Source organism: Fringilla coelebs (assembly GCF_963513975.1).
Source record: "Fringilla coelebs genome assembly, chromosome: 14".
In the NCBI taxonomy this organism is placed as follows: domain Eukaryota; kingdom Metazoa; phylum Chordata; class Aves; order Passeriformes; family Fringillidae; genus Fringilla; species Fringilla coelebs.
Genome location: NC_140040.1, coordinates 3,772,929 through 3,800,260, shown reverse-complemented (window position 1 = coordinate 3,800,260; position 27,332 = coordinate 3,772,929). Strand labels below are relative to the sequence as shown.

Sequence of the window (27,332 nt, the reverse complement as noted above, 5' to 3'; positions counted from 1 at the left end):
AGTTAATTTTTTTCAGTCCTTAAACTGGTTAATATTTTATTGTTGGTCTTCAGATTCAGTCTTCTCTTAAGTCTGTAGGCTTGAGACATTTGTTCACATTTCACCAGGCTAGAGATAAGTTCCATTTCCACTCCTCTCCAGTTCTTCTTTTAAACCCAGCAGCTGCATATAGTAAATAAATAAACCTTCACTAGTAATGTTCTCTTGGCATCTTAGCAGGAAAAAAGAAAGAGAAGGAAAGAAAAGGAAAAAAAAGAGTGAGCTTATAGCAGGTTATTAACTAAACACCAAAGATTTTCCTAAGAAATCCTCTGTCCCAACCACTCCAAAACTGTGCATCTGTTAGATTTTACTTCTTGGTGCCTAAGGGGAGATTTTGCCAATATTTTCAAACACCCAACACATCGATAGCTGCAGCCTCTGGGACAATGGCCTGGGAGTGGGATCTGGGTGTGAGCAAGGAGGAACTCCGGGAGGTGCAATGGGAGGTTCTGAGTGATTCTGGGAATTCTGAGGGATTCTGCCCAGAAAGGCTGACAAACAAACCCTGAATATTGACACACTCCAGGACACAAGTGCAGCTTTCCTGGGAGAGTTTCCTCCGTGGATCTCTGTGCGTCATCGGCACAAGGAAGAAGTTGCTGATTTTGCAGACATCCCTTCCCCAGCCTGATCAGTTTATAGATATTGTTTAACATGATAATGTAGCAAGCTGTTGTTTTGTGGTTTGAAAGGCAGCTGCATTTGATTGATGCCAGGAATGGAAGTATTTGTAAAATGACACTGAATTAGATGTAGTCAGTTTATGGGCCTGGGGAAATGAATCTTTTATGAAGAATAAAAGTTTATGATGAAGGAGGAATACTGAAGAAGAGCACATCTTGAATGAAGCTCTTTTGGACTGGAGAGCCTTTGAAAGGCTCTCTGTGCAGAGCCTTTCAAAACATACATTTGGGCCACTATACTTTCAAGATCTCTACATAAACATCTACATTATCCTTTGTGGTGGCCCAATCCCAATTTGTCATTTGTTTGTTCTCTCTGTGGACACCTCAGTTAGGCTAGGGAATTTCTTTCCTGGAAATGTAGCTATTAGGCTTCTCCAAAGGGTTCCAGGTGAATGTTTTAACTGCTGGATTAAAGCTCTTGTGATTTTTGAGGCATCAGGCACAAATATGAAGCACATGGGGGTGCAGTTTTCTGTATGGATCCCCAAACAAAGACCAGACACAATCTCTACCAATACATAACAACATCTAAAGACAACCCCACATTTTATGTGCATTTTTTACACATAATGAGAACTTGTGAGAATAGAATAATTTTAAAATTAAATTTCACTTTGATGGTAGCCAGAAACCGATGCCACAAATCTTTTGAGAGAAGAAGCATAGAAAAACAAGATGTATCTAATTCTCTCCAGCTTTCCTCCTGGAGCTGGCATCTCTATGCAAAATGGATGTAAAATTCTGCTCATCTGAGTTGCTGGAATTCTTATCTGTATGCACCAAAGGAATGATTGCAGGGAACAAGATAATGTCTAGTGAGTTGAAAGGTTAAAGAACTGCAGCTGCCAAATCAGAGTCAGATTCTGCCATTGTGTTAAGCCAGTCCTATGCCAGTGTAATGAGAGATCAGGGGATTTACATCAGATCTTAAAATTTACATGTGCCTTCCACTGTTTTATCATCAGAAATATTTCAGTAGGACAACTGTATAAATGGGATTTTTACTTGAATATATATTGCAATAAGTTTCTAAATCTCTGCTGAGCAGCAAGTCATCTAATAGATTTATAATAATAGCAACCTTGTATTCATTCAAAATGTTTTCTACTGTACTTGAGCAGGGCATATTAAAGTGCATTCTTCAGGAAACCATTGTGTACTGAAATTTCACATGAACTTGGGTACTCCTAAAGATCCCTTAAAGATTTACCTTAGTCCTTACTTATTTCACTGAAACTTTGTGATTTAGAGATCCTTGTGAAACATGTTATCTAACATTGATATAAAAAAAAAATCTCAAAAATGTGATAAATTTCTAAAAACAGCACATTGGGTGAATCTTAATTCTTAAAAAAAGAAAGCAGTTCTTTCCTCTCTTTTCTTCTCAATCAGTCTCAAAGTAGGTGAAAATATCAGGGCTGGGATCATCTTGTAACACTGGAAAACATGGCATGGCATCCAGTGGTAAGCTTCTTTTTGAGCTGTCTGACCTTTAATCACTGCTGAATAAAACCAACATGCTGTCAGGTCTCTGCTATTTTTCTCAAGGGGGTAACTCTGCCCGAAGTAGCAATAAAATAAAACCTTTGAGAGCTGATATTCAAGGTCACTACAAGAAGAGGCAGCACTGTACTCTACAGAACTACAACAAAAAGGGAAAAATAGAAAAGAAGAAATGTATCTAAACAAGAAGGCTGAGTTTGTTTAACAGTGAACAGGCAGTTGTTATATCAGTCTATAACTGAGACTGGGCTTGTTTTTATTTTTCCCTCAATATTTCATTTTTATTTGATTTTTTAAATCCAAAACCTTCAGAAAGAAGACAAACTCACTGTGCATGAATGATACATATTTCTGTTATTGGGGCACTTGCAATCTAATGTCTTAGGCCCTGTGTGTATCAGGTTTTATCCTCTTGTAGTCATTTTGGCACAGAAGTCTCTGTGAATACTGAAAAATGATCCTATGGTCTTACAGATCTATGAAGAAATTAAAATGCTGTATTTAAATTTATATATTTAAATTATACATACAATATATATTATCTATTTTTATATATTTAATATTGTATATAATAAATTTATATATTTACTTTATAGATTTAAATGCTGTATTTAAAATGTGTTGACCCTGATATTTTAAAATAATACTTGCCCAGTCTGTGGGGAAAGGAAAGGGTGAGTTCCCACAGAGGAATTAGCCTGTAACAAAGAATTCTGGCTCAGTCTGACATTGATTCACACAGGAGATAAAGGTGTCACTGCAAAGTTACTTCAATGGAAGTGGAGAAGATCATGGAATCTGATCAATTGTTTCAGTTGGGATTTTTAGGACTGGATCCCTTCCTGGAGTTTTTACTTTATAGTTTGCTAATATCTCACACTAATCTGTTACTTAACATTGATTCACCATTTAAGTAAGTTTATTGATTTGATCATGGCTTTTTTGTTATTTGGTAAAATCTTATTCTGTCTTCAGGTCAATATTGCCAGAAATATTTAATCTTGCTGTGATCATATATTATTAAGTTAGACTGCTTTTCAAACTAACCCGTACAACTATAGATGAACTGATGAAGAAATCATTTGGTCTAGGGGTGAGCATCTCACAGTTCAGCACAGGTGTCTCATTATGCCTTTTCTTTTTTTCTCAGTGTACTGTACAAAGCTGATAAAATGCTGACAGAATTTTGCTCTGGGCTGCCTGTCTTGGGGAGAGGAAGATCCTTGATCCAGGGATGCAGGATGTGCTCCCCTCCTAAGCACAGGACTGGCAGCAGCTCAGTGCTCTCTCTATTAACTGTGATCAAGAAACAAAGTGAGGTTTTTCCTCTGCACAGCATTTAGGAATCTGTGCAGGGATTTGCATTTCCCTCATCACACTCTGCAGCAGAACTGTGTGCTCAGGGAATTTCCTGCCAGAGAAACCTTCAGCACTGGAAGGACAGTGGAGCAATAGCGATGGGGGGCTTATTGATGTTCATAAAATAAGCTCATAAATTTGTACAAATTGAAATTGGAACAATGTAGGCTTTAATAATTAAAACATTTCTTATTGACAGAAATGACGTCCAACACATTTTGAACTGCAACACTTCACCATGCACATAGAGACCTGTAATTTCCATACTGTTGATTTCATTGTAGCCACCTGAGGATTTTCTGCCTGCAGAATTAAAAGTGCAAGAGATACACCTGTAATTCATTTAGTGAAATGCAATTACTGTGGATGGCTTCAAAGCCCAGAGATACAGGGAATTTGTGTTAGAGCACTTAGGTCTTCTGTTGGCTGACTAACAAGTACTCACTCTCTACAACTCCTGGAAGGTGGTTGTGGTCAGATGGGGTTGGTTTCTTTCTTCAGGCGGCACTGACAGAGGATACAGCCTCAAACTGTGCCAAGGGAAACAGAGGTTGGAAAAAGCTTTTCATGGAAAGAGTGATAAAGTACATGGAAACAGCTTTATTAGGAAAAAGTTTTTCATGCAAAGGGTGAGAAAGCTCTGGAATGTTCTGCCTGGGGAGGTGGAGAAGTCCCCATCCCTGGGTGTGTTTAACAAAGCCTGGATATGGCACTGGGGGCCAGGGTTTAGTTGAGGTGTTGGGGCTGGGTTGGACTCGATGATCTTGAAGGTCTCTTCCAGCCTAGTTAAAAAAACAATCAAACAAAAGTAAAGATGATATGAACAAAAATGCAACGTCAATATGAGGTGGAAGCACTGAGTTTGAGAGGATTTTTGCTCAGTGCCTGCTGTGTGTGCCCTTTCCCCAGGAACCACGGTGATGCGCATGGCGGCGTTCGACGCCGACGACGCCGGCACGGACAACGCCCTGCTGCGCTACAACATCCTCAGGCAGACCCCCACCAAACCCTCCCCAAACATGTTCTACATCGACCCTGAGAAGGGAGACATTGTCACAGTGGTGTCCCCAGCGCTGCTGGACCGGGAGGTGAGTGAGAACTTTCCTATCTGCAGTCTCACACTTTAATGGTTGTGCCTCTGGTCTTCTTCTGGGGTGTGAGAAGAGGACCTGGGTGTTGTTGTGTGGGGATTTAGATGCTCACTTTTAAGGAGTCTTTTAAGAATTTTGTTTGTTTAATTACTTGGACTTAAGTTCTAAGCTCTGATCAGTGTTTATGAATGTAGTAGTTCATCATTTCTGTGCAAGACATTTAGTGTTGTATAGTGAGAAAGATCTCAGGATTAAGTGGAATTCAACTTACAGTTAGTAATTGTTACCCAGAGCTAATTGTGCATATAGCTCACTCTGAGAGTATTAGTTTAGTGCTCTATATCTTTCCTAGAATATTTTTATGAGTGGACTTAATGAACTTATTAACCTGGTATCCCATAGCCAAAAAAAGAAAATACAAAAAGGGGTTGGGAAGGAACAGGTAATCCTCAGATGGCTTTAAGGTGAATTGCCACAGTGCCAAAATCTATGCTTATAACAGATAGTTAACATCATGAGAGCATAAATTGATGGCAAAGAAAGCTTAGGTATGATCATTTCATGTTCAGAAGATAATAAAGTAGAGGCAATCTGTTAATCCAAAGGTTTAGATACCGGAATATATAAAGTCTTGGCACCAGAAGGAGTTACTCTATATAAATCACAATTTCCTTTGATGAAATAGCCCTGAGTGCTCTTAGATTCCTGGAGACATCCAAATTCTGTTCTTGCAGGATGTTTCAGGTGCGTGCTGAGTCACTGAGCTTGCCTTCTAAGTTGATTAGACTCAGGATTGTCCAATGTTCTCAATATTCAGCAGATTATCTTTCATTTTACCAGATGAAAATGCTGCCCATACACTTCCCTTTCTAGTTTTTCCTACAGGCTTTTCCAACAGCAAATATTTAATGGATAAATCAGTCACAGATACCAGAAACACAGTGGAATGAAACTAATGTCTGGGCCTGAATGACTGTGTTTTTAAGTTTAAGAGATTCTAAATTTAATCATATTTGGGTGCCTGGCCACAGAATGGTGCCCAAGTTAAAGTTTACAAAATCCCTATCTTTTCTACCTTCAAGTTTCCCTTCCAAATTCATTGTTTCAGTTCAAAAACTTTTTACTGTTTTCTAAAGACAGTTTTAAGTATTTTTATTCCTCATAGATAACCATTCCCCATATTAAACCAATTTACTCAAAATTGGAAAATCAATGGAAGGGAATGAACATGGCTGCTTTTCTAGTGCCTTCCAAAGGTCACTGGTGATTCATGAAATAATGATGCTGTCTCCATGCAAGAAACCTGGCCTCAGTCAGATGGGTGTTATGGCTGGATAGTTCATCCTGAGAGCAGGATTTGAGTTCCTCATGATTTTTAATAATCACCAATTCCATACCTTTAGTTTGAAGGTGACATGACAAGCTGGAATCTGTTGAAATTGAAGAGTAATTTTTGTTGTTCCAAATCTGAGTGGTTTACAAGCCAAAACATGTGGCTGTGTACAATTTTAACACTAAAATTAAGTATTATCTGCAGTTAAAATCCAGTCTCACTTTGTCTTGTCAGAGGAAAGGCTTTGGGAAAAAGGATGTTTATTTTTTCACAGTCATCTTTGTGGCTTCAGCCTCTTCCCCTTCCTGCCCATATGTCTTGAGTAGAAGCTGGTGATCAGGCCTCCTTTTTCAGACCTGTGGAGTTGCCATTCACGGTCAAAGATGAATTACTTCTATTTTTATCCATAATTGCAGCTTTTAGAGACAAGCAGCCTCAAGTTCTTATTCTGAAAAAAAAAAAAAATCTGAGTACCAATTTAATATTGATGTTATATAAATAACTCTTATGTATTTCTGTGTGGCTCATGAAATTGAATTATTATAAAAAAAATTGTCTGTGTGAGGTGGGGACAGAGGGGAGTAAAATGGAGGGGAGGAAATGCCTGGGTGGTTTAGGAGGAAGAATGTCTGACTGGATTCCTGCTTGGAGAATAAGGTGTCTACACATCCCCAGGTTTGAGTGAGTGGCTTTCTGGAAAGCTGTTGGCCTGGAGGGAGCACCATGTGCCCTTCCTCTGCAGGTAACTGCTGGTATTAATGCTTTTTTATTGGGAGCCTGAGCAAATCCTAAATGTTTTGGCCCTTTGTCACAATCTCCCATGAAATGTGCTGTAGAAATGTGGGAGGAAGAAGGGTCCTTTTCCCTGAAAGCCTTGCTAGAAGGTGTGAAACACAAGCTGGAGGTTGAGGACAAAATCCTCATGAAGAAGTTGTGAGTCAGGAACGGTTTTATCTCAGCAATTCTTATCTTGCTTTGCTTGGCACCTCAGGGGACAATGTGCTGTACTGGACACACAAGAGAAAGAGCAAACCCTTCCATCAGCTTTTGCACAGCTTGGAAAAGACTGGATGTCGAGAGCAGCTCAGCTGATGCTGTTTGCTGACTGGAATTTGAGCCAGCAGCGTTTGCAGGTGTAGCTCATGGAGGTACACACAGCCTTTGTATAGGGCTTGAGGAAAGTGAGATTGTGCTGGGGAATTTCACAGCCCAGACACTGCAAACACTGGTCCTGGTGAATCTGATTATTCATGATTTCCAGGTCAAACCTGCAGCTTCCCCTAGGTTTTACTGAAACCTTTAACTGGGTCAACAGCTGCTGTGATTGTAGGTGTGCTCTTTAAAACTGTAGCAGCCCTAGACACCAATTAAGAAGCTGAATTAAAGTAAAAAATTCTCTAGGATGGACATGGAGAAAACTATTTTTCATCATTAATGTGATTATGCACCAGAGGTTTATATGAACTCTTTCAAAGCATGTTAAAACACTGACTAAAATTACTCCTATTTTCAATCTCTGTAACATTTACCACTGCTTGGTCCTTGATGCTTTTGGGAAACTCTTCACTGCATTTAAGAGAAGTTAGCTGAATATAAATTGTTTGAAGGGTGATTTTGGTCTTTTTCATTGTTTTTTTTTTTTTTTAAGTATGATTTATTTCATATTTGTGCATCAGAAGGAACAGGAGATTGGAGGTTTTGCCCAGTGGGGGAGACTGAGATGTGGACATAGAAAACATCTGCCAGGTTTTGTCCATCCTGGATAGTCCAAATTGTTTCTCCATGCTTCATCATTTTCAGAAATTTCTATGGCATAGCCTAGAAAAGTCTTGTTCCAGAGCAAAGAATCAAAATAAAGGCATTCACACTAAAATTAAATAAAATTTGGACATCTAGAGAGCTCAGTTTTTAAATCAAATTATATAGATGGGCAACTCTTAATTTGCATTAGTAAAGATCTATATTAACAAAATTAAGAGACAAAAATGAAAGAATACTTTTATTTCTAAAGTATTATCAGAAAAAAAAGTTATTTCTAAGGAGATACTTTTAAAATAAAGAAAATGTAAAAGGAGAAAGAATTAAATTGTTCCTGGTCAACTCCAACTGTGCATCTTAACTATGAAGGGCCAGCTAAATGTGAAGAGAATTGTTTAAAATTCCTGCAAGTCTTCAAATTTTCCTTTTCTGTGGCTCTTATTTCTTAAGTGTGTTTCTAAAGGAGGAGTTTGGAGATGGGGATGCTCCTTGTTAGGAGCTGCCTGGGTGTTAGATGGGGCAGGGAGGGGTGATGGAGCTGCTCTGGAGCTGTTTCCATAGTGGAGTATCCCCTACAAAAAAGTCCTTCTGTCCTGTCTGCTCAGGAAGGGTGTGCAGGATCCCCCCAGACTCCACCCAGCAGGATGCTGAGGGAATGCTTCCTGCCTCCAAGGAAAAGGCACAGTGAAGGATTTGTATTTATACACCAGCATATTTTTTTTTATTTATAAATTTTTTAGATTCAAAATTGTTTCCAGAAGTGCATGATCCTGGGGGTTTAAAGCAAAACTCAGGTAATTTCTCAAAGAACATCCATTTTCATTTTCAGAAGGCAGCTAAGGACACATTTTTGAAGATTAATGTGGGTTGGGTTTTTTTCCCTTCTTGTGAGAGTTAGGCATCCTTGAATGTGTCAGTAATAAAGATTGAAGAGTGTTAGGGGGCAAGTTATACCTCCAGGTATCCGTTGGAGGATACATTTTGATTCATAAATTCAGAGGAGAAGGATGCCCTCCATCAAAATATATGGTCTAAATGACACAAAATAGAGCACAACAGGGAAAGAGAGCAAAAAGGCAAGAAAAACAGGGGGAGGGGAAGGAGTTGGAAGGAAACCTTGAGGAAATGTCCTAAATTTCAGGGATGGAGACTCCAGTACAAAGTGACACTTCCCTGCAGTGAGAGGAAAATAATGCTCCTCATGTGCACAAGTGAAGAAAACACTTGTGGTCTTGTAGAATGAGCTCTGAAATTTCCTTTATGGGTCAGGAATTGGGTTTTCTGCCTGCCCACAATGCTGTTTCCCCAGGTTTACAGACCCCTCTTCTCTGTAGGAAAGCAACTGTGATTTGTATAAACTTCATGACTAAAGTACTAAAAGAAAGCTGTCACCACAGTTGCTTAAGTGAAATATTTACTTCTCACAGTTTGAGAAGTAACCTGCTTTTGCTTTTGATAGGAACTGCTGTGCTTAATTTGAGTTCAAGTTAGCAAATGGTTTGAGCTGTCTGCTGCACGCTGATCTGTGTGCTGGCACATGTGGTTTTAAACACCTCAAGGAAACCAGTTCAAGTGTTCTGTGGTTGTGAGAGACCCTGGGCTGGACTGGGCTGAGTGAAATGTGTGTTCTGCTGTGGGCTGACACGAGCTCAGGCAGCAGCTGCTGTGTTCTGTGACCATTTGCACCAATCTTGGTGCATCAGTCTGCCATGGTTTGAGTCACAAATACTTTTTCCTGTCTTTATTACTTGGGAAAACGGAGCTGAAATGCTTTTGCCATGAACTGTGAGAAAGCTGGAGTTGCTTCAGCCCCCAGTGCTTGTGTTTGTGTGAACTGCCCCCAAAACAAAGGTTTGGGGTCTGGAGCACCTCCCTGGTGAGGGGAGGCTGCAGGAGCTGGGCTGGTTATTCCGGAGAAGGGAAGGCTGAGAGGGGATCCCATCAGTCCTTACAAACATTTCCAAGCTGGGTGCCAAGAGAAAGGTCCCAGACTCGTTTTGGTGCTGTTCAGCTGCAGGACAAGGAGCAATTGCCATAAAATTAAACAGAACAAATTCCACCTCAACATGAAGAGTAATTTTCCCTGGAGGGGGCAGAGCCCTGGAACAGCTGCCCAGGGAGGGTGTGGAGTCTCCTCTGGAGACATCCCAACCACACCTGGACAAGCAGTGTCAAGTTTTTATTCTGAAAAAAAAAAATCTGGGTGCCAATTTAATATTGACGTATTTAAATAACTCTTATGTATTTCTGTGTGGCTCATGAAATTGAATTATTATAAAAAATTCTGCGAGGTGGGGACAGAGGGGAGTAAAACACGGAAGAAGAAATGTCTGACTGGATTCCTGCTTGGGGAATAAGGTGTCTACACATCACCAGGCTTGAATGAGTGGCTTTCTGGAAAGGTGTTGGCCTGGAGGGAGCACCATGTGCCATTCCTGGACACATTTCTTGTAGAATGGAACAACATTCCAGCCTGGAAGGGGCTTGGACTGGGTGATGTCCAGAGATCCCAACCCTATGTTGACTCTTTTCAAACCAGCAGCAGCCCCTGATCCATATTGAGCAGCACCCTGCTGGTGTGGGGCAGGGCAGAAATGTTCTTTACAGCATGGAGCAGCTCTGCTGGCATGAGTAAATCACAGTGCTCAGGTCCAAAGGGCTGAACTCCTCTGAAGGGTAGTGGTGGAAAATAGAAAAATCTCGTCCACTTCTGCATATGGACAGCACCCTTTTTATTCATGTTTTCCCTTTTGGAGATAGGTGTCTTAGCAGTCAATATAGTTATTACCTACTCGATCTAAATGCAAATGCTGAACCAACAGTGCACTCTCATTTTTAATGAAAAGATATTAATCTTTTCAGCAAATGCATTCCACATTTGATCTTCATATTAACCTCTAACATATTCATATTTACAGCAATTGTGGGAAAACATATACCTTGGAGCATATCAGCTCTGAGTTGGAATAATTGTATCATTTTGTCTTGTCTTCTCTGACAGAACTCCCACTTGCACACCTTTAACTTGCTTTGCAGTATGGCAAATTCCCGAGCTGAACCTCCGTTTCTATGGTTTAAGGGGTTTTAGTAATAGACACAGCAATATCTCCTATTTCTTTCTGCTTAAAATACAAGATAAACAAGGTATTCACCGTTTCCCTGTGGTTAATGCATTTCTTATATTCTGGTTTCTGATGCTTGTAAACATAAGCAGCAGAGGGTCTTGAGTCAGAGGAAAACTCATGGGCCTTTGGTCCTTTTCCAGAGGATACTCCATAGCCCATTATACCTGAAATATCAGAAATGGGGAGGAAAAAAAAAATCTACCAATTATAATGTTACTTATGGAAAAATGGACAGAGATTGAAAATGCTTCTTAGTGAGATGTAAAGTCATATTTAATTTTATGATGAATTTTTCAGTTTTCGGGCTTAAATTCCTGCAGTGAGAAAAAATAATCTTAGTTTACCAGTAATTCTTAGTTTGATTCCTCTTATGTTTTTTCTGAGATAGCTCATTAACCTGTTCTTGAATCTTGAAAGAAGCTGTGCAAAGGAGAAATGAAAGTCAAAATTATATGTCAAAATATGAGTAGTGTGATTCAGGTTACAAACAGAAAAGGCTCCTATTGAGAGAGCAGGAGAGGATATGTATGTTCATTAAAAACACAAATCTGATCTGTTTGAAGCTGCAGTGGCAGAATTCCTACAAATCTTTCATGACATTGTTAGATAATTCCTAATTTCATTTAGCACACAGCTTGATAGTCTGATGAAAGAAAGAAAGAAAGAATGAAAATTATCTGACAATAATAGGACCAGAGTTCCTTTTCTGTAAAATCCACGAGGGATGAGCATATCCCATCAGGGAGCTATTCCAGCATAATGTCCCTGTCTCCTCCTGGGCAGGGAGTGCAGCACCAGACCCTGAGGCAGACACAGCACTGGATGGCTTTTTTTCCCAACACACAGCATGAGGTGTGAGAATCCACTTCTGGAACAGAGATGAGCAGACACTTTTGCTGTCTTTGGGAGTGGACAGCTCCCTGCAGGAGCTGATGCTTGTGTTCTGTGTTTTGCATTTACCTTTTCCCCTGGAGCAGCCAAACCCTCTGGAGATGCCCAAATGCCCACCTTGGCTCCTCTGTGTCTGTGGCAGTCCTGAACTCTGCTTTCTTGGAAACAACTTTGCAGGTAGAATCCTCTGGTCATCCCAGCCCCCAGGGCATCCCCCTGCAGCTCTGCTGGCCAGCACCCACCCGTGGGTGCTCCTCTGTGGTTTCACCCAACACCATCTGGAGAATTGATAATTGCTGCATGTCCTTGTCACACCTTTAACCTGGAGCTTGCAGGTGGGATAAATTACCACCTAAAGGCAGAGCTTCTGCAAGGACATTCCCTTCCTCTCCAAGAATCCCCAGATATCTCACAAAGGAATATTTTAACGGCTTTGTCTCTGTCTCCCTCTGACGAGGAGGGAAGAAGGAGCATTCCTGGTTCTTCATTAGAATGTTGGATTTATTTCTTAGGTGGGCTGCTGGCCCTTCCTTCCCCAAGGAGATTCTGAGCTGTGGATGGCCCCAACCATCATTTTAACTCTCACAGTTTGCTGGCTGGAAAATCTCCACATTTCCTACAAGATGACGTGAATCTGATTTTTCAAACCTGCAGCTCTCTGTAGCTGCACTAAGCAATATTTATATTCTCCCTCTGATGTTTTAGGTTAGGAGTTTGGGTATCACTGCCTCCTGTGGCAGATAGTTTGCTGATCCTCTAGAAATGTCACTCATCCAAACATCCTGAGTTTCTCTGACACTGATGTATTGTGGAGAGATTTAAAAAATATCATCCTCAAGGCACTTACAAAGAGTGACACAAAACATGATATCAGCTGCCCACATATTTTGAATAGAGGCTGATAATGGAAATGTCTTTTTTTTTTTTTTTGTGAGAGTTTCTTTATTAAAAAAAAGAGAGAGGAATATTAGCTTTATGGATGTTGAGAGGTGAAAATCCCACTGTGACAAATGGCTGTCTAAGAAGAGAAAAGAAGTGGTGGACTTAGAATAAAAAAAGCCTCCAGCTGCAGGTTTTGCAGAGGAGCTGGTTAATTGCTAAATGGTTAATTGCTAAATGATTAATTGCTAAATGCTGGCAAATATTCTGCTAGAACTAAGAGCACAATGACCTTCAGAGTTCATCTGTGACTGAAGATGGTAAAACTTAGAAATTCCAGGTTGAGGACACTCCACACATTTTGCAGATGTTTGGGGCAGTGGTCTCGGTTCAGGGAGAGGTGGGTGAGTACATAAACAGAAAACCAAAAATTAATGTTATCCATGTAGACTAAGAGGTGCCAAAAGGTGAGAAAAGTCTGACAGATTCTCCCTGGCAGTGTTTTATCAGCCCTTGCTTGGGGCCAAGGATTACTCCAAAAGGTAGAAGTGCATCACTATGGATTAATCCCATTTTTTTCTTGGAAGTTTCCCATTTCCAAACAGTTTTTACTGGCTGGACAAGATGAGCTTCCTCCTATAGAAGCAGTGTGCAGCACAGTTAATGCTTGGAAACAAAACTTTGGATATTTTGCCTTCAAAGTCTGACTTTTTAACACAAGTATCAATACTTTCAGAATGCTCAGAGCTGAAAAGAGCAGAGAGGAGAACATCTAGAAGTGGTCAGTTTGCAACCAGCATGAATCAAGTAGAGTTAGCACTGAAAATAAAATGGAATTACTTCAAAGTTACTATAGGAATAATTGTTCAGTTTGGTGGAATTGCAGCTCAGAGTGCTTGGGACTCAACAAGAGTTATCCCAGAGGTGCTAGATCTGATTTTTTTATTTTCTTTTAACATGAAAGGGGTATTTTCAAATATGTAGGTGGTTATTTTTAGTTCTGCTAGAATAATTTCAATTTCCCAGTGTGTTATTTTGGGATAATTCTAGCACCAATGGGGTTTTATTTTTGATTCCCCAAATGTCATCAGACAACAGACACATCTTTGTCATTTTATTTTCACTTTCTTTTATCTTTCCTGTTTTCTTATGAGTTTCTATTTTTAGATTGCATGTAGCAAAAATAATTTAAAATATGCTGGTTTGTAGGAGATTGTATCTTAATACCATCAATTGGGAAATTTCTTTCTCTCCAAATTCTACCCAAATTTAGCTCTCTTTTGTGCTGGAGTATCTAATTACAATAACATTAATTAAAATTGTGTGTGTGTGTTCAACTTTTAGTTTTCAGTCTATAGTGTAGAGTTTTACAAAACTCTATTCAAGGTTAAAATCAACCCCTCTTATTCTGCATGGGTAATGTTAATTTTTAGTTTTCTGTTTCTATACTCAGTGCATCAATTAAAAGGTAATTTGAGGAGGAGACTGTGAAAAATTATAATGATTCATGTTAATCAAGTTCTCCTCTGCTCCTCTTCTGGACTGGAGCATCCACTGGTGTTCCACTTGTAAAACATTTTGCCTGATTGTTTTTAATTTTTGTATATTAAACAAATCTCAAAAATTGAAGTCTTAATTAAAATACAGCTGGAACATCCTAGTGAGACAGTGGCTGCCTCTGGATCTGTTTTCACATGTGAATGTTGTCCACTCTACCCATATTGTGTACCTTGAAACCCTTCAGAAGCTCCTGACCTAAGGCATGAATGAAGAATTCAATGTCTTCATTAATCCAATGTGGTGCCTTAGTGCAGACAGAAAGTTCCCTTTAGCCCAGCCTGGTTCTTTCTGTCCATTCTGTGCTGTTTGATGCAGCTGGGAGCTCCCCAGGTGATGGATTTCCCCTTGCTGGAGGATCCCTGCACCCCCTGTCAGAGTTCCCGGCACTGCTCCGTGTGTCCCAACTCTGGTTTTTGATGATGATTTAGTTTGTGGTGCCTGGTGAAGGCTGGTCTAGAACAGAGGCTGGGCAGAGTTACAGAATAAAGCAGGGATTTATTAAAAGGATCTCCTCAATGGATCCACCTGGGGCAGTGCAAGAGCCCAGCCAGGGCTGCACCCAAGGTGAACCAAAATGGTCCCAAAATGAACCCAAGGTGAACAAAAATGGTCCCAAAATGAACCCAGGATGAACCAAAATGGTCCCAAAATGAACGCAAGATGAACCAAAATGTTCCCAAAATGCCCGGCCGGGCACGGGGTCTCTCCCTGGGATCAGCTCTGCTCCATTTGCACCTTGCAGTTCATTGTCCCATCCCAGCTTTAGCCCCTGCAGTCCCACCCTGCTTGTTTTTCTCTCTCCAGCCCACGGGGTTTGTGCTCCTGGGCTGAGATTTGGCTCATTTGTCCTTGGTGCCCAGCTGGAGCAGGAATTGTTTTGTCTCCCTGCTCTGTGCACAGAGCTCAGCACCCCCTGATGTGAGCCCAGACCCACTCACTAAAGCAGCACAGAATGTCAAATATTTAAAAGCTAAAACCTGAGGAATCATTCACTTGTGACATCTTTAACTTGATCTGTCTTGTGCTACTTCTTTTATTTTTTTCTTTTTTTTTCCTTTTTTTTCCCCTCAAAGCCAACTTTATTTCCTTGAGAGGAAATCCATAAAGCATCGTTCTCCCTGCAGAACAAGTAAGAGCTGACTCCTTGGAGACCAGAGATAAATCACTTTTAAGGGAAGATATTGCTCACTCAGAAAAGTAATTTGTAAACATTTTAAGTTTGTGCCATATTATCCCACCTTCCCCAAACAGATACCTGCATCTAAAATGCTGAAATATGAATTCTCCCTTGCAGGCTGATGGTACAGGGAGCAGCATTTATGAATGGTGACTCTTCTTCTTTGGCAAACAACATCTGATATCTTCAGAATATTTTGCCTGACACTGCTCATTTAATGTTTTTAAGAGTTCTGGACCACAGCCTGCCCTAGATGAGATAGTTTCAGCATAAGAATTGAATATTTTTGCCAATTAATTTTTCTTTATAGTATTTATATTGGGATGTTGCCCTGCATAAACATTAAAAGTAGATTTAGGCCAGGCAACACTCACACTGCAGGTGAGATGTGGGGTAGTGCCATGGCAGGGAGACTTCCAGTCTTTGAAATGGGAAATAATTCAATTCCAATTCCAAAAATCATGGAAATGGGATGGGAAATAATGTGAAAATAATTAATGGGAATTGACAATAATTAATAAATGGGAAAGAATTCCATTCCAATTCCAAAAATCATGGAAGTATTCCAGCTTTAAGGAACTGCGGCAGAAAAATGGTCCAGAATTTGGCCTTTGATTCCACAGCAAAGAGAAATAGTAAATTTGATTCCAAATGTATTTCAACTTAATAAACATCTGTCTTGTATATTTAAAACTGCCATTTCAGGATTGTAATTATATCATCTGAAAATAAGTCCTCCTCAAAAGAGAATTGAAGTGACAGGCTGAAGAAAATGAAACATGACGTTGCTCGTTCTCCTTTCGTCCTAGAGCTAAAATTTAAATTAATTTTCTTCTTCTTGTCAGGAAGTATTTTAATTGGAAATCACTTTTGATTGCAGTTTTCAGAGAGGAATGGGATCCTTCCCATTGTGTTGTTCAGTGTCTTCATAATATTTTACTAAATTAATCTTTGCAGATATTTTAAATAGTTGATAGCTGTGATGGTAATTCTAAAGAAGGTTAAAAAACCTGAGATAAATGTAAAGATTCTCACTTTTTTTTTTGTTTCTTGGCACCTTTTCATACAGCTATGGTGTGTTTGTTGCCATAGTTACCTGCTTGTTGAGAGAAATGAATATTTGATAGTAGCAGTAACTAGACTGTAAAAATTAGTTATGCTGCTTCAGTTCAATTTAGGTTTATCACACCTTTTTTTTTTTTTTTTTTTTGCAGCTGAATTTTCATTATAAATGTTGAAGGAAAGTTGTAGAGTCATATTCCTCTGGGAGCTACAAGTCTCTGTAGCCCTGTAAGTTCATTCACACTCATTCCACAGCCCTCTGATGAACTAAAAGATCCTAATTAAATTTGCTTCCAATATACTTCAATTTTCAGTTTTCAGACCTCTTCTAATGGGAGCTTCTATTAATATCCTCATCTAAATATCACAGAGGACAACAGTGACCATTCCATGGCCACCACAGGTGGTGGCTTCTTGTGCTGAAACGGTGAGAGGTCAAATGCAGGGGTTTGGCCTAATCTCTCACTGCTGAATAATTTCTGGTTTGGCAAAATCCCTTTTGACACCTGATTCACCCCACAGCAGACAGTGGAGCTCCCCACAGCTCAGGAATGCAGCTTGCAATGGCCATCCAGGCAGCAATGCAGGGAAAGTTGCACGTTAGAGAGGAAAAGGATCTCCAGAATAATAAAAAAAGAATATGTAGTTCAATTAGAAAAATTCCAGGAGTGAAGCAGTTGCTGCTCTGACATTTACCTCAGCACTGGCACCTTGCTGCCTGCACTCAAATCTTTGGCAGAAAGGGTGACTCGAGGGTCGTGTTGTCATGCAGGGCTGTCTCAGGCAGAAGTGACAGAAATCGTGCTGCCTGCATTCTCTTCCCTTGCTCTAATTTCTCTTGTCTTGGAAATGTCTGAATTGTCTCTGTGCACTTTAATGTAGCCTTGATAAAATACATAACTCATGGAAGAGACAAACTGAAGGGAGATCAGAGTTTTCCCAGGGGATTTCTGCCTTTGCAGTGAACCACGAGAGAGATGGAAAGTGCTGAAACGAGGGAGAATTTTCAGGAGAATTTGTCAAAAATGCACTTCTAATATCTGGAAGCTCAGAGATTTCCACTAATGGGATTAACTGCTTGAGAAAACGAGGGAAAGGCAGAAAAAATCTGTGCTGGTGGTACTAATGGTGTGATTCAGGCTTTCCTGAGGTAACCAGAAAGTTGTTGCCATTGATTTTCACCTCAGAAGTTGCAGCAGGTCCAAGGCAGCTGCTGGGGGGAATTGGAGATAGCAGGGCTTTTTGCTGGACTCTTGACTTCTCACCATGGCCTAATTATTCCATTAAAGCATCATGTTCCTGCCTTAAGAGAGAAATAATCACCAGGTTCTGCAGACTGCCAGGTGGAGGGTAGCACTCTGGGACAGCAATGGGTAAAAGCTTTGCTTTTAGCAGTGTGAGCAGTCAGGAGATGCTCCTGAGAGCTTCCAAGGAGGAAACTGCGGGCTTCACTCAGGAAAGTCCAGCACTTTAAAACAGATTGGTTTTTTGGTGTCTGGTTTGTTTTGGGTTTTTTTCTGTGAGACATAAAAAGGTCGAAGTTTGATCAGAAAGTTTTAGGAGCTGTCGTGAGTTTGGCTCTGGCTGTGCCTGTGCTGGGATGGAGCCATGGGGCTGAGCAGAGCAGGTGAAGCCTTTCCTTGCCAGCCCTTCCCTTCCCCATCTGCTCAGGGTAATCCTCTTCCCAGCCCCCAGCTTCCTGTCACTTCTGTACAGAGTCTGATCAATATAAGTTTTTCCTTTTTTCAAGCATATATAATGCCTGGCAGCTTATTTATTAGCCTAATATAAAGTTTGCATTAAACAATGCTGCAGCAAAATTCCCAATGCACCCCCTACCCCCAAATAAACCAATAAAACCCCCCAAACACAGGGATTTTCCAGTGTTTTCTGGCCCTTCTTCCCCAGCCAACATGGGAAAGAATTTGTTTCTTACATGGGAGAAAATTCCATTAGCAATACCCTCAAGCCTTCAGGGGATTTGCCATCTTGCCTCATTTGTTAAGGGTTGTTGGAGTTTTTCAGAGTGTCTTCAGGTAAGGGGAATTCTTCAAAACTTCAGTTCTTTGGGGGCTCTGGATGTAAGGAGGATTTGAAATTTAGTGTCTAAAAGGGATCTTTGAATTATTGTGAACATATAGATACATATATATGTAAATCTGTGTACGCATAAGTGATTGGTTCTTTGGTTTTTGGGGCTTGAGAGTCCTTTGAAAGATATTTCATAACTGGCCTGCCTTTAATTGGAAAATGGGACATGGAATTTCATATGTTTTGCTGGGAATGTCATATCTCAGCATAAAAAGTCAATCCCATCACATAGAAAGTGTGGATGGAATTAAACCAAACTTTTACTAAAGCAGCTGCCAGTGAAGTTTCACAGCTTAATTGAGGAAGGAAGCAGTATTTTTTAAAAAATCATTATTTATATTGTGTAAAGGAGAATTTCTTTTCATCTTTAAAGCAGATCTTGTCTCCTTTTGGGTGGAGGAGAAGAACATTGAACACCTGAGCTCCAAAAGTTTTAATAGAAGCTCCTGCCTTGTTAGGTACTTTCCAGGAGCATTGGTGTATCAGCTTGTTACTGGTCTCCTGAAGTTTATTTATCATATTCAGTTTATCAGCCTCCACAAGAGGCAAACAGGATTTGATTGCATGATCTGACATGTCAGTGTTATTTTGGGGAGGCAAAAGGGAGTCTGATTTGATCTCAGTGACTTGTTAAGTTACTCCTCCTTGAAGAGATGGATTTAAATTAAACTGAGGATGTTCATTCCCAATAGATAAAGCAAGATAAGGTTTTCTTTTTTCATCCCAGAAATGATAGAAAGCAGTATGTAATTTTTGGTTTATGAAGATGGAGGACCGAAAACTGACAGAGATTTTGGAATATAAATTAAGAATTTAGATGGCATTTTGAGGAAATGGATAAGCAGAAGATGCTGTGCACTTTGGTTTGAGTAAAACCTGTCTTTTTCAATCCTATCCAGGGAAGATAAATTATGTAGTGTAATTCAGACTATTACTGATAAGTGTAATGGATCAAACAGAGCATTCTTAGTTTCAATAAACAGGAGTGAGAATGGTAACTTCCTGAACACTTTCCTATTTTCTGTGCAGCCCATCTCAGAAAATACTAGACAGTATCTTTAAAATAAACCATACAATGCACTGCAGAAAACATTCTGGAATATTTGATATCATTTAAAATATATCTTCCACATGGTTATAAATATTGGAGAACACTGGGATAGTGTTATAGCATTTTGCATATAAATATATTTCCTATTTGTACATGGGTCTGCCAGTAACCACTCAGAGATGCAACAGCTGATTTTAAACTTGTAGGCAAAAAGGAATCTGCTGCAAATGGAAGATTAAGGCTAAGAAATGAATCTCTTGTTAGAACTCTGGGAGAAAATAATGAGTAGAGAAGAAAATGAGTAGCAAATAAGAAATACTGAAGAACTGGTGAAGGGGTTGAGAGTTCTTAATTTAGGTTTTTGAGCAAGATGTGCACTTGTACACTCATGAGAAAAGGGGGGTTTGGCTCTTAGGTCCCACAGTCCACCACAAATGTCACTGAGCTCTCACAGGCCAGGCTGTGCTCAAAAACTTTCCATGGCAGGAATGGTGTGAGAAGTTTCCCTCTCCCTGCAGACACGAGGGATGACTGCATCCATCAGCTACTAAAAAAAAAAAAAAAAAAAGGCAGCATGGAAAGGGTTGGAACTAAAAAGAACTCAGGACAAATTTGGTCATTTCCTGTCTCTGCAATACTGCTGTGTGCTTAGCTATTGTGCAAACATCTGGAGAGGTACAATTATGTGAATTCAAAATCTCAGTCACTCGAATTCCATTGGAAATAATTCCAGAAATTTCTGCATTTCGGCTTTGGGCTAGATGCACATCAGAAAAGCTCAAGAATTGATTTCTGTGGTTCTGATTTTGTTATCTAATACCAATCTCTGCCAGAGCAGAAAAGAATAACATCCTTAGGAGGTTAAAGACAAGGCTTTACCTGCAGGGAGACTCAACCAGTCCCAGAACCCACGGCTTTGGTTTTGTCTCCTCGTAAAACAATCCTGGATGCTTCTCCTGCTGCTGTCAGCATCCAGTGGATATTAAATAAAACCTGCATTAAGGAGAGCACATGCTGGCCCTGCTCCATGTGTTATTGTTGAACACTCCTCAGGGTGCCAGGCTAATGCAGAACCATCCATTCCTGCTTTCCCAAGATCCTGGTTTTGGTGGAGGCTGCCCAAGGACAGCACCACCAAGATTTATCTCTTTGTTCAGCCCTTTCCTGCAGTAGGGCAAACCTCGAAACACATCCACCTTTGGCTGGGTAATCCATCTCTGGAAGCAACCTCTGCTGTGGGTAATTGTCTCCTTAGGAGGAGCAGAGGCTGCTGTGCTGCTGCAGCACTGATTTACTCCTCTGCTAATCCTGGTGTGTTTGACAACAAAACACTGGGTAGCCAGAATGGCAGGAATTTATGTCTTGAGGTAATAACTGGATGGATGATGACAGAAAAAAACCTCCATTGGTTTGGAACTATTTGTCTTAAAGCTGGTTTCTCATCTGGTTCTGCATTCCTTTTTCTTCTGAAGTCCTTGTCTGATAAATAATACCTTTTCAGCAGCTCCCACCTTCTTGACAAATTTCTTCTTTATAAAGAAACATTTATTTAAGTAAATGGTGTGTTTTCAAAAAGTTTTCAACATGAGAAAGTGTTTCTTTATTTTTCTTCTTTCTTTAACCTGAGGAGCTGCAAATGTGTTACTGACATAATCAAACATACCTCAACTTTTCACTAAAATTTATCTGGAATTCTCTTTGGAATATATAGGAGCAAAACTGGGAAAAAGAGCCAGAAAAGAAGAACAAGGATAGGGAAAATTTTAAAAAGACAATGAGGCACAAATATATAATCTGTGAAGTTGGAATTTTGGCTAAGTCACTTGTGGGAATTGTATTTATGGATAACAGACTGGAACTGGGTGAAGGGAAATATCCAGGAATGTTTTCTAGCAAAGGTTAAACCATGGAATTCCTGTCTAAAAGAATGTTCATGGATATATTTTGGAGGAGAATAGAAAAAAAAACCCCAACAACTTCAAGGTATGTGCTTGAAGAAAAATAAAAAACAACAAAAATACCAAAAAACTTAAAAAAGCCATTTATCAAGAGTGTCCCAGTCAGAAAAATAAATTTTGGGGTTCGAAATCTTTTATTTCTTATATTTAGAAGTTTTCAAGGACAGGGTGGGCAGGGTATGGATGAGCAGAGAGCAGCCCCTGAGAGCTGTGAGGTGTGGCTGGAATGGAAAAGGAAACAGGTGAAAAACATCCCTGATATTTCTGAAGAGCCCTGATGACTTTTGTGAGGAACTGTTCATTTCTGAACATCCAGATGTTCACATAATAAGGTGCTATTTAAAGTTAGCACAAACTTCCCTCCATCTCTCTAGATAGCATCAGACTCTGGAAGTTTTTTAAAAAATATAAATTGAGCTCTTCAGAAAAAATGCAAATCAACAGATATAGCACAGCAGAAGAATAGAAACAAGAAAGGGTTTGAAATGTGGTTTTAGCCACATTGTTTTAGAGTTTATGAGTCATCTGAGCTTCTTCTCTACTGTGGAAAATTGCTTCAGAAATTGCTCCAGGCAGTTAGCTCAAAAATCCTGTCTCCACATTTGTTCATAGACTCACAACTCTTGCTCACATCTGCTCGCTCAAAATGGACGCTAAAAATCCTTTGGGTGCAGTTCCAGCCTTTGATCTCAGTCAAGGTGCAAGGTTGTCTGAAGTATGAATTTTAAAGAAATTTTAGGCATAAATTATTATTTAGGCATAAATTATATATAGCCATAAAATATTAAATTATATAATAACAATATAATACTTATAATAATATTATATATTAATAATATATCGATTATTTAATAATATCATCATTGTATCTAGACATGAATTATTATTTTAGTTCTATTTTTCTAAATTATCTTTGATTTTAGTTTATGGATAAATTTTAATGTAAATATTTATGAGGCTTGCATTAAGGATTCCTTTCTGCATCTGCACCTCCTTTTGTGACCATCAAACCAGCAAAAAAATTGCTGGTGATATCACTGAAAAGTAAAAGTCTGGTAAAGCCAGTGCCTGAAATCAGGATTTGCTTGACTGACATGAAGGAAACCAGGAGATAAATAATTTTTCAAGCTTCTAAAAGCCTGTGGTGATCCATGAGAGATTCAGTGGAGACAGAAATCTCCTGGGCTCTGCATGATGACCCCATCCAGTGCTGGGAGAATATTGCTGCATGTTCAGGGTTATTTCCTTCTCCTCAAAGAGGTTCTGGCTCCAAGGCACCCTCCAAAGATTTCCTTTGCCTTTCACAGTTTAAAGTTTAGGAGAAGATTAGTCTGGTGGAAAATCTCTGATGCTTTTATTGGAAAAAAAGTTTTGGTGGTGTTTTGTTTGTGTTTTTTGTTTGTTTGTTTTTAATTAATGTACTGAATTTATTTATTTGCATTGAATATTCCTTTGGTTTTTGTTGTTGTAAGCATGGGTTGGTAGCTTGATCAGCCCTGGAGGTGTGTCCAAGCCTGCCAGAATGCTAAAGCTTCTCCTACAGCTCTGCAAATCTTTGCCCATGAAAAGCCCTCTGTAATGGTTGTTTTCCCAGCAAAGATGAAATTTACCCAATCAAAGTGAAAGCTGATGGATATAGGGAATATTTACCTGACCTGGGTAAGACCGTGGGACAATAGAATGCACAGCATTAGAGACTGGAGGCAAAATTTCCACTCCAGATGGGTAAAACGGGATTATTTTGTCTGATTTTGTCCATTTTTAATCACTAAAATAATCAGGGTCAGGGATTGAGAAGCACTGACTTTGCTGAGAGGTGGGGCTGCCCAACACCTTTGAAATGAGCCAGCTTTCCACAGGGCTGGTGGAAGGAAGAGGTGGGAATCTCATTTCACACAGCCAGAATGTCAGATCCAATTGTGTTGGCTTAATCTCAGCTGCCTGCTGGAAAGGAAATGGCAATGGAACGATCACATCAATATTCCACATACCAGTGGAGGGGAAGTAATACTTTTAGAATATAATTTATATGAAAATGTTTCTCAAAGACCTGTATTACAAATACAAAGGATATGAAAGATTTCAAATGAGCTAATAGGAGGAGGAAATCAGCAATACCCTTTATTACATCCCCTTTAATCACAGGGAAATGTATTTCCAGCTAATCAGCTATTGATATGCAGGATGAGAGGTTCTCACGGGGGTTTCACGTGGAGCTGCCCCAGCCTGGAGCTCCCTCACCCTCTTCCTTCCACCGGTGCGAGCAGACAAGGAAAGAGGAAAGGTCTGAAAAATGTTACCGGCAAAAACATACAGGGGAGAGAGGGCAGCGTTAAAGAGAGATTTCATGGGCAACAAGAGAGTGAGTGTGAGAGAGTGCCCGGGTGTGCGCGAGTGTGCCCGGGTGTGCACGAGTGTGTTCGAGTGTGTGCAGGTGTGCCCGGGTGTGCATGGGTGTGTGTGTGGGTGTGCTCAAGTGTGCGAGTGTGCCTGAGTGTGCCTGGGTGTGCGCGAGTGTGCCCAAGTGTGCCTGAGTGTGTGTGAGTGTGCATGAGTGTGCTCGGGTGTGCCTGAGTGTGCGCGAGTGTGCCCGGGTGTGCCTGAGTGTGTGTGAGTGTGTGTGAGTGTGCCTGGGTGTGCCTGAGTGTGTGTGAGTGTGTGTGAGTGTGCCCGGGTGTGCCTGAGTGTGTGTGAGTGTGTGTGAGTGTGCCTGGGTGTGCCTGAGTGTGCCTGGGTGTGCCTGAGTGTGCCCGGGTGTGCGTGAGCAAGCCCGGGTGTGCATGAGTGTGCCTGGGTGTGCGCAGGTGTGCGCGAGTGTGCCCAGGTGTGCCTGAGTGTGTGTGAGTGTGCCCGGGTGTGCCTGAGTGTGTGTGAGTGTGCCTGGGTGTGCCTGAGTGTGCCCAAGTGTGTGTGTGAGTGTGCTTTGGTGTGCTCGGGTGTGCATGAGTGTGCTTGAGTGTGCCCAAGCGTGTGCGAGTGTGCCCAGGTGTGCCTGAGTGTGCACGAGTGTGCTTGGGGGTGCCCGGGTGTGCGTGAGTGTGCGCGGTTGTGCCCGGGTGTGCCTGAGTGTGCCCAGGCATGTGCGCGAGTGTGACTGAGTGTGCCGGGGTGTGCGTGAGCGTGACTGCACCTGAGCATGAGTACTGTGCCCTAGTGTGACTGTGCCTGAGTGTGAGTAAGTGTGAGTAGTGTGCCAGGGTGTGAGCGAGGGCGCGCCAGCGTGACTGAGTGCGACTGTGTTTATTTTAGCACCAGCTCAAGGCTTTAAATCTTTACTTTGTCACGAAAGTGGAAGTTTGTTAAGGAGACCACAATATTAAATCCAATGGCTCAAGGTCCTGGGAGGACAGAACTTTTTTGTGGCTCTTTCTTTATTTACAATTTCTTTGTAAACAACACAGAGAGAGGCCGAGACTGGATTGTGTTTCAGACATAAACAGCCAGGTAAGAGCCCTCTCACTCTGGACCCCACCTCTCCAGTGCTGGGAGCCCCTCACACATTAATGAGCAATTCTGTGTCCTCAGCCATTGTGAAGAGCTGCTTGAGTGCATCTGGATGTTCTCAGATGGGAGACAGCAATGCCATTTTCTTTGGAACACACACAAAAGGCCTGCTCTGCACAGGGAAATTCTTCTTTTGGGCTGCATCTCAGTCTCTGAATCTTGAGATGCAATTTGGCTGTCAAAAGGGGTTATTTTTATTTTTTTTTTTTCCTGGACTCAGGGTTAATATTTTTTTTCCAGAATTGAGTCATTGTGGGTGAGTGACCTTAAATTAAAACACTGTATGCACAATAGTAGTGATCCCTATTATTTGAGATCCTGTTTCATGTAATTGTACAGCTGTATTATGTTTATTTATGCTGTACATATATTCTGCTCTTTGTCCTTGCTGCTCAGGTTCAGAATGTCATGTTACTTACAAAAGGAACGATTTTGATTGTTGTAAATGTGGTTTTGAGTGTTGTTGAAAATACTGGAAAATCAGGTGCGCTCATACAGCAGTTGCATAAGAGCTTCAGAGAATTTCTTTAAATTTACCAAATCTTTAGGATTCATTAATATGTAAAACACCTCAGAGTGGCTTAAGGTAAAACACATTTCAAGGCAACTCACCCTGAAGCCAATTATTCTGAAAATGTTGCAAAAGTTCAAGATTTGAGAGTTTCTAAAGGGAGTGGATAAACTTGCTTTTAGACCCCTGACCTAGGTAAAAACCACAAAATCCTTGTTATGAGTAAAATTTTGCCCCATTTGTACAAAATAATTAAAATGAGGCAGAAGTAAATATTCCACCCTGTGGAAACTGCGGCTTTTCTGATTGCATTCTGTTAATTAGGGTGTCAGAAATGCTCATTCCCTGCACTCAAGTGGGGGAAACAGTTCCCATTTCATTAAAATACTCTGCTACTATTTTTAATCCCTTCCTTTTGCCATCTGAGACTGTGTGCTGTGTTTAGATTATTTTATTTTTAAAGATTAAAAAAAGAGGCAAGTTGAGGAGAAATACTTTACAAGCTTGTAAATTCTCATGAGGCTTTTCATATAAATCTCCTTAGAAAATGTTAGATGGGTGTGCTTATTGAAGGGATTTTATTTAACTGTGGGAAAAGAGGGAATTCTTTGTCTGTCCCAGATACTTCTCTACCTTCCAAAAACTTTCCTGCAGGGCCTGATTTGAAGTGGGCCATGTGATTTCCTGTCAGCTTTGGTCTGCACAACAAACAAAACACAGACAAAATCATTTTCAGAAGTCATTCTGAGCATAAGAAATTCAGTTAAATGGTGAAGCATCATTAATTTTTATCAAGCCATATAAATGGAAGGAAATATAAGTCTAAATAATAGAAAGGTCAAAATCATGGGTATCTATAGTTATTAGCAGAGCTTTATGGGGCATTCAGAATTGATATTCTCTAGTGACTCCTAAATCTAATTTTATAATTGACAAATAAATATAATTGCTTGCCTTACAACCATGATTATTTTTTTTCCCTGTAGATCAAAGTGCTATAGATATGGAAAATTTATATTCAATCCTCAGAACTTTCAAAATTTATAACTGAAAGAGATACCTGAGTCTCTGAACCTTCCTTCATCTTGGACCTTTGATGTAGTAAAAGAGCCTTTGGGAGATCACATCACACTTGGCTCTACAGGGCGAAGAATATATATTTCAAAATAAATTATTGGTGATTGGTATGGAGTTTGTTTTAGTGAAAGATTGCAGATGTGTTCACCAGGAAGGATCTATGTGGCATTTTCAGCACAGGAATGTCCTGCTGGTTTTTCTGAGTGACCAACACTGAATATGACCAGTCATGTGCTGAAGGGGTGTAAAATGAGTGTAAAATGAATGCAAAATAAGTGTCCTTCATCAAAATTTGGTCATGAAGTCTTTGCAAAGCTGAGTGTGGCAGCACAGCTGATGGCTGTGCACATGCAGGGCCCTTGCCAAGCTGCTCCATCTAGGGGATGCTTTCAACAATTCTTGTTTTCACATGCACTTTCAAGCCTTTGGAGTCTTTTAACACCATTTCAATTGGATTTACAGTAGTGTAATGAAATCAAAATCTAGCCTGTGAACAGCAAAAATCTACTTTGCTCCTTCAACAGCACAATCATAGCATTTGTTTTGCTTCCTGGTACTTGTTTTACCTCCTGGCATTTGGGAAATGTATAAAGCCAGCTGATCTGGGGGGCTGACTTTCAATGTTACTTCAACCAAGCCTCAATTTGAACTGCTCAGTAAAATATTTACAAATT

General features: G+C 40.3%; 1 protein-coding gene across 2 annotated transcripts in view; it reads left to right on the top strand.

Moving 5' to 3' along the window:
* CDH13 (cadherin 13) overlaps positions 1-27,332 on the top strand; it is a gene marked incomplete at its 3' end in the record, with an annotated part of 437,223 nt that overhangs the window by 297,254 nt on the left and 112,637 nt on the right. For both annotated transcript variants that reach the window (XM_084215472.1, XM_084215471.1), the window contains exon 7: positions 4,500-4,678. In XM_084215472.1, coding sequence (XP_084071598.1) covers positions 4,500-4,678 — 179 coding nt within the window. The remainder of the gene's footprint in view (positions 1-4,499; positions 4,679-27,332) is intronic.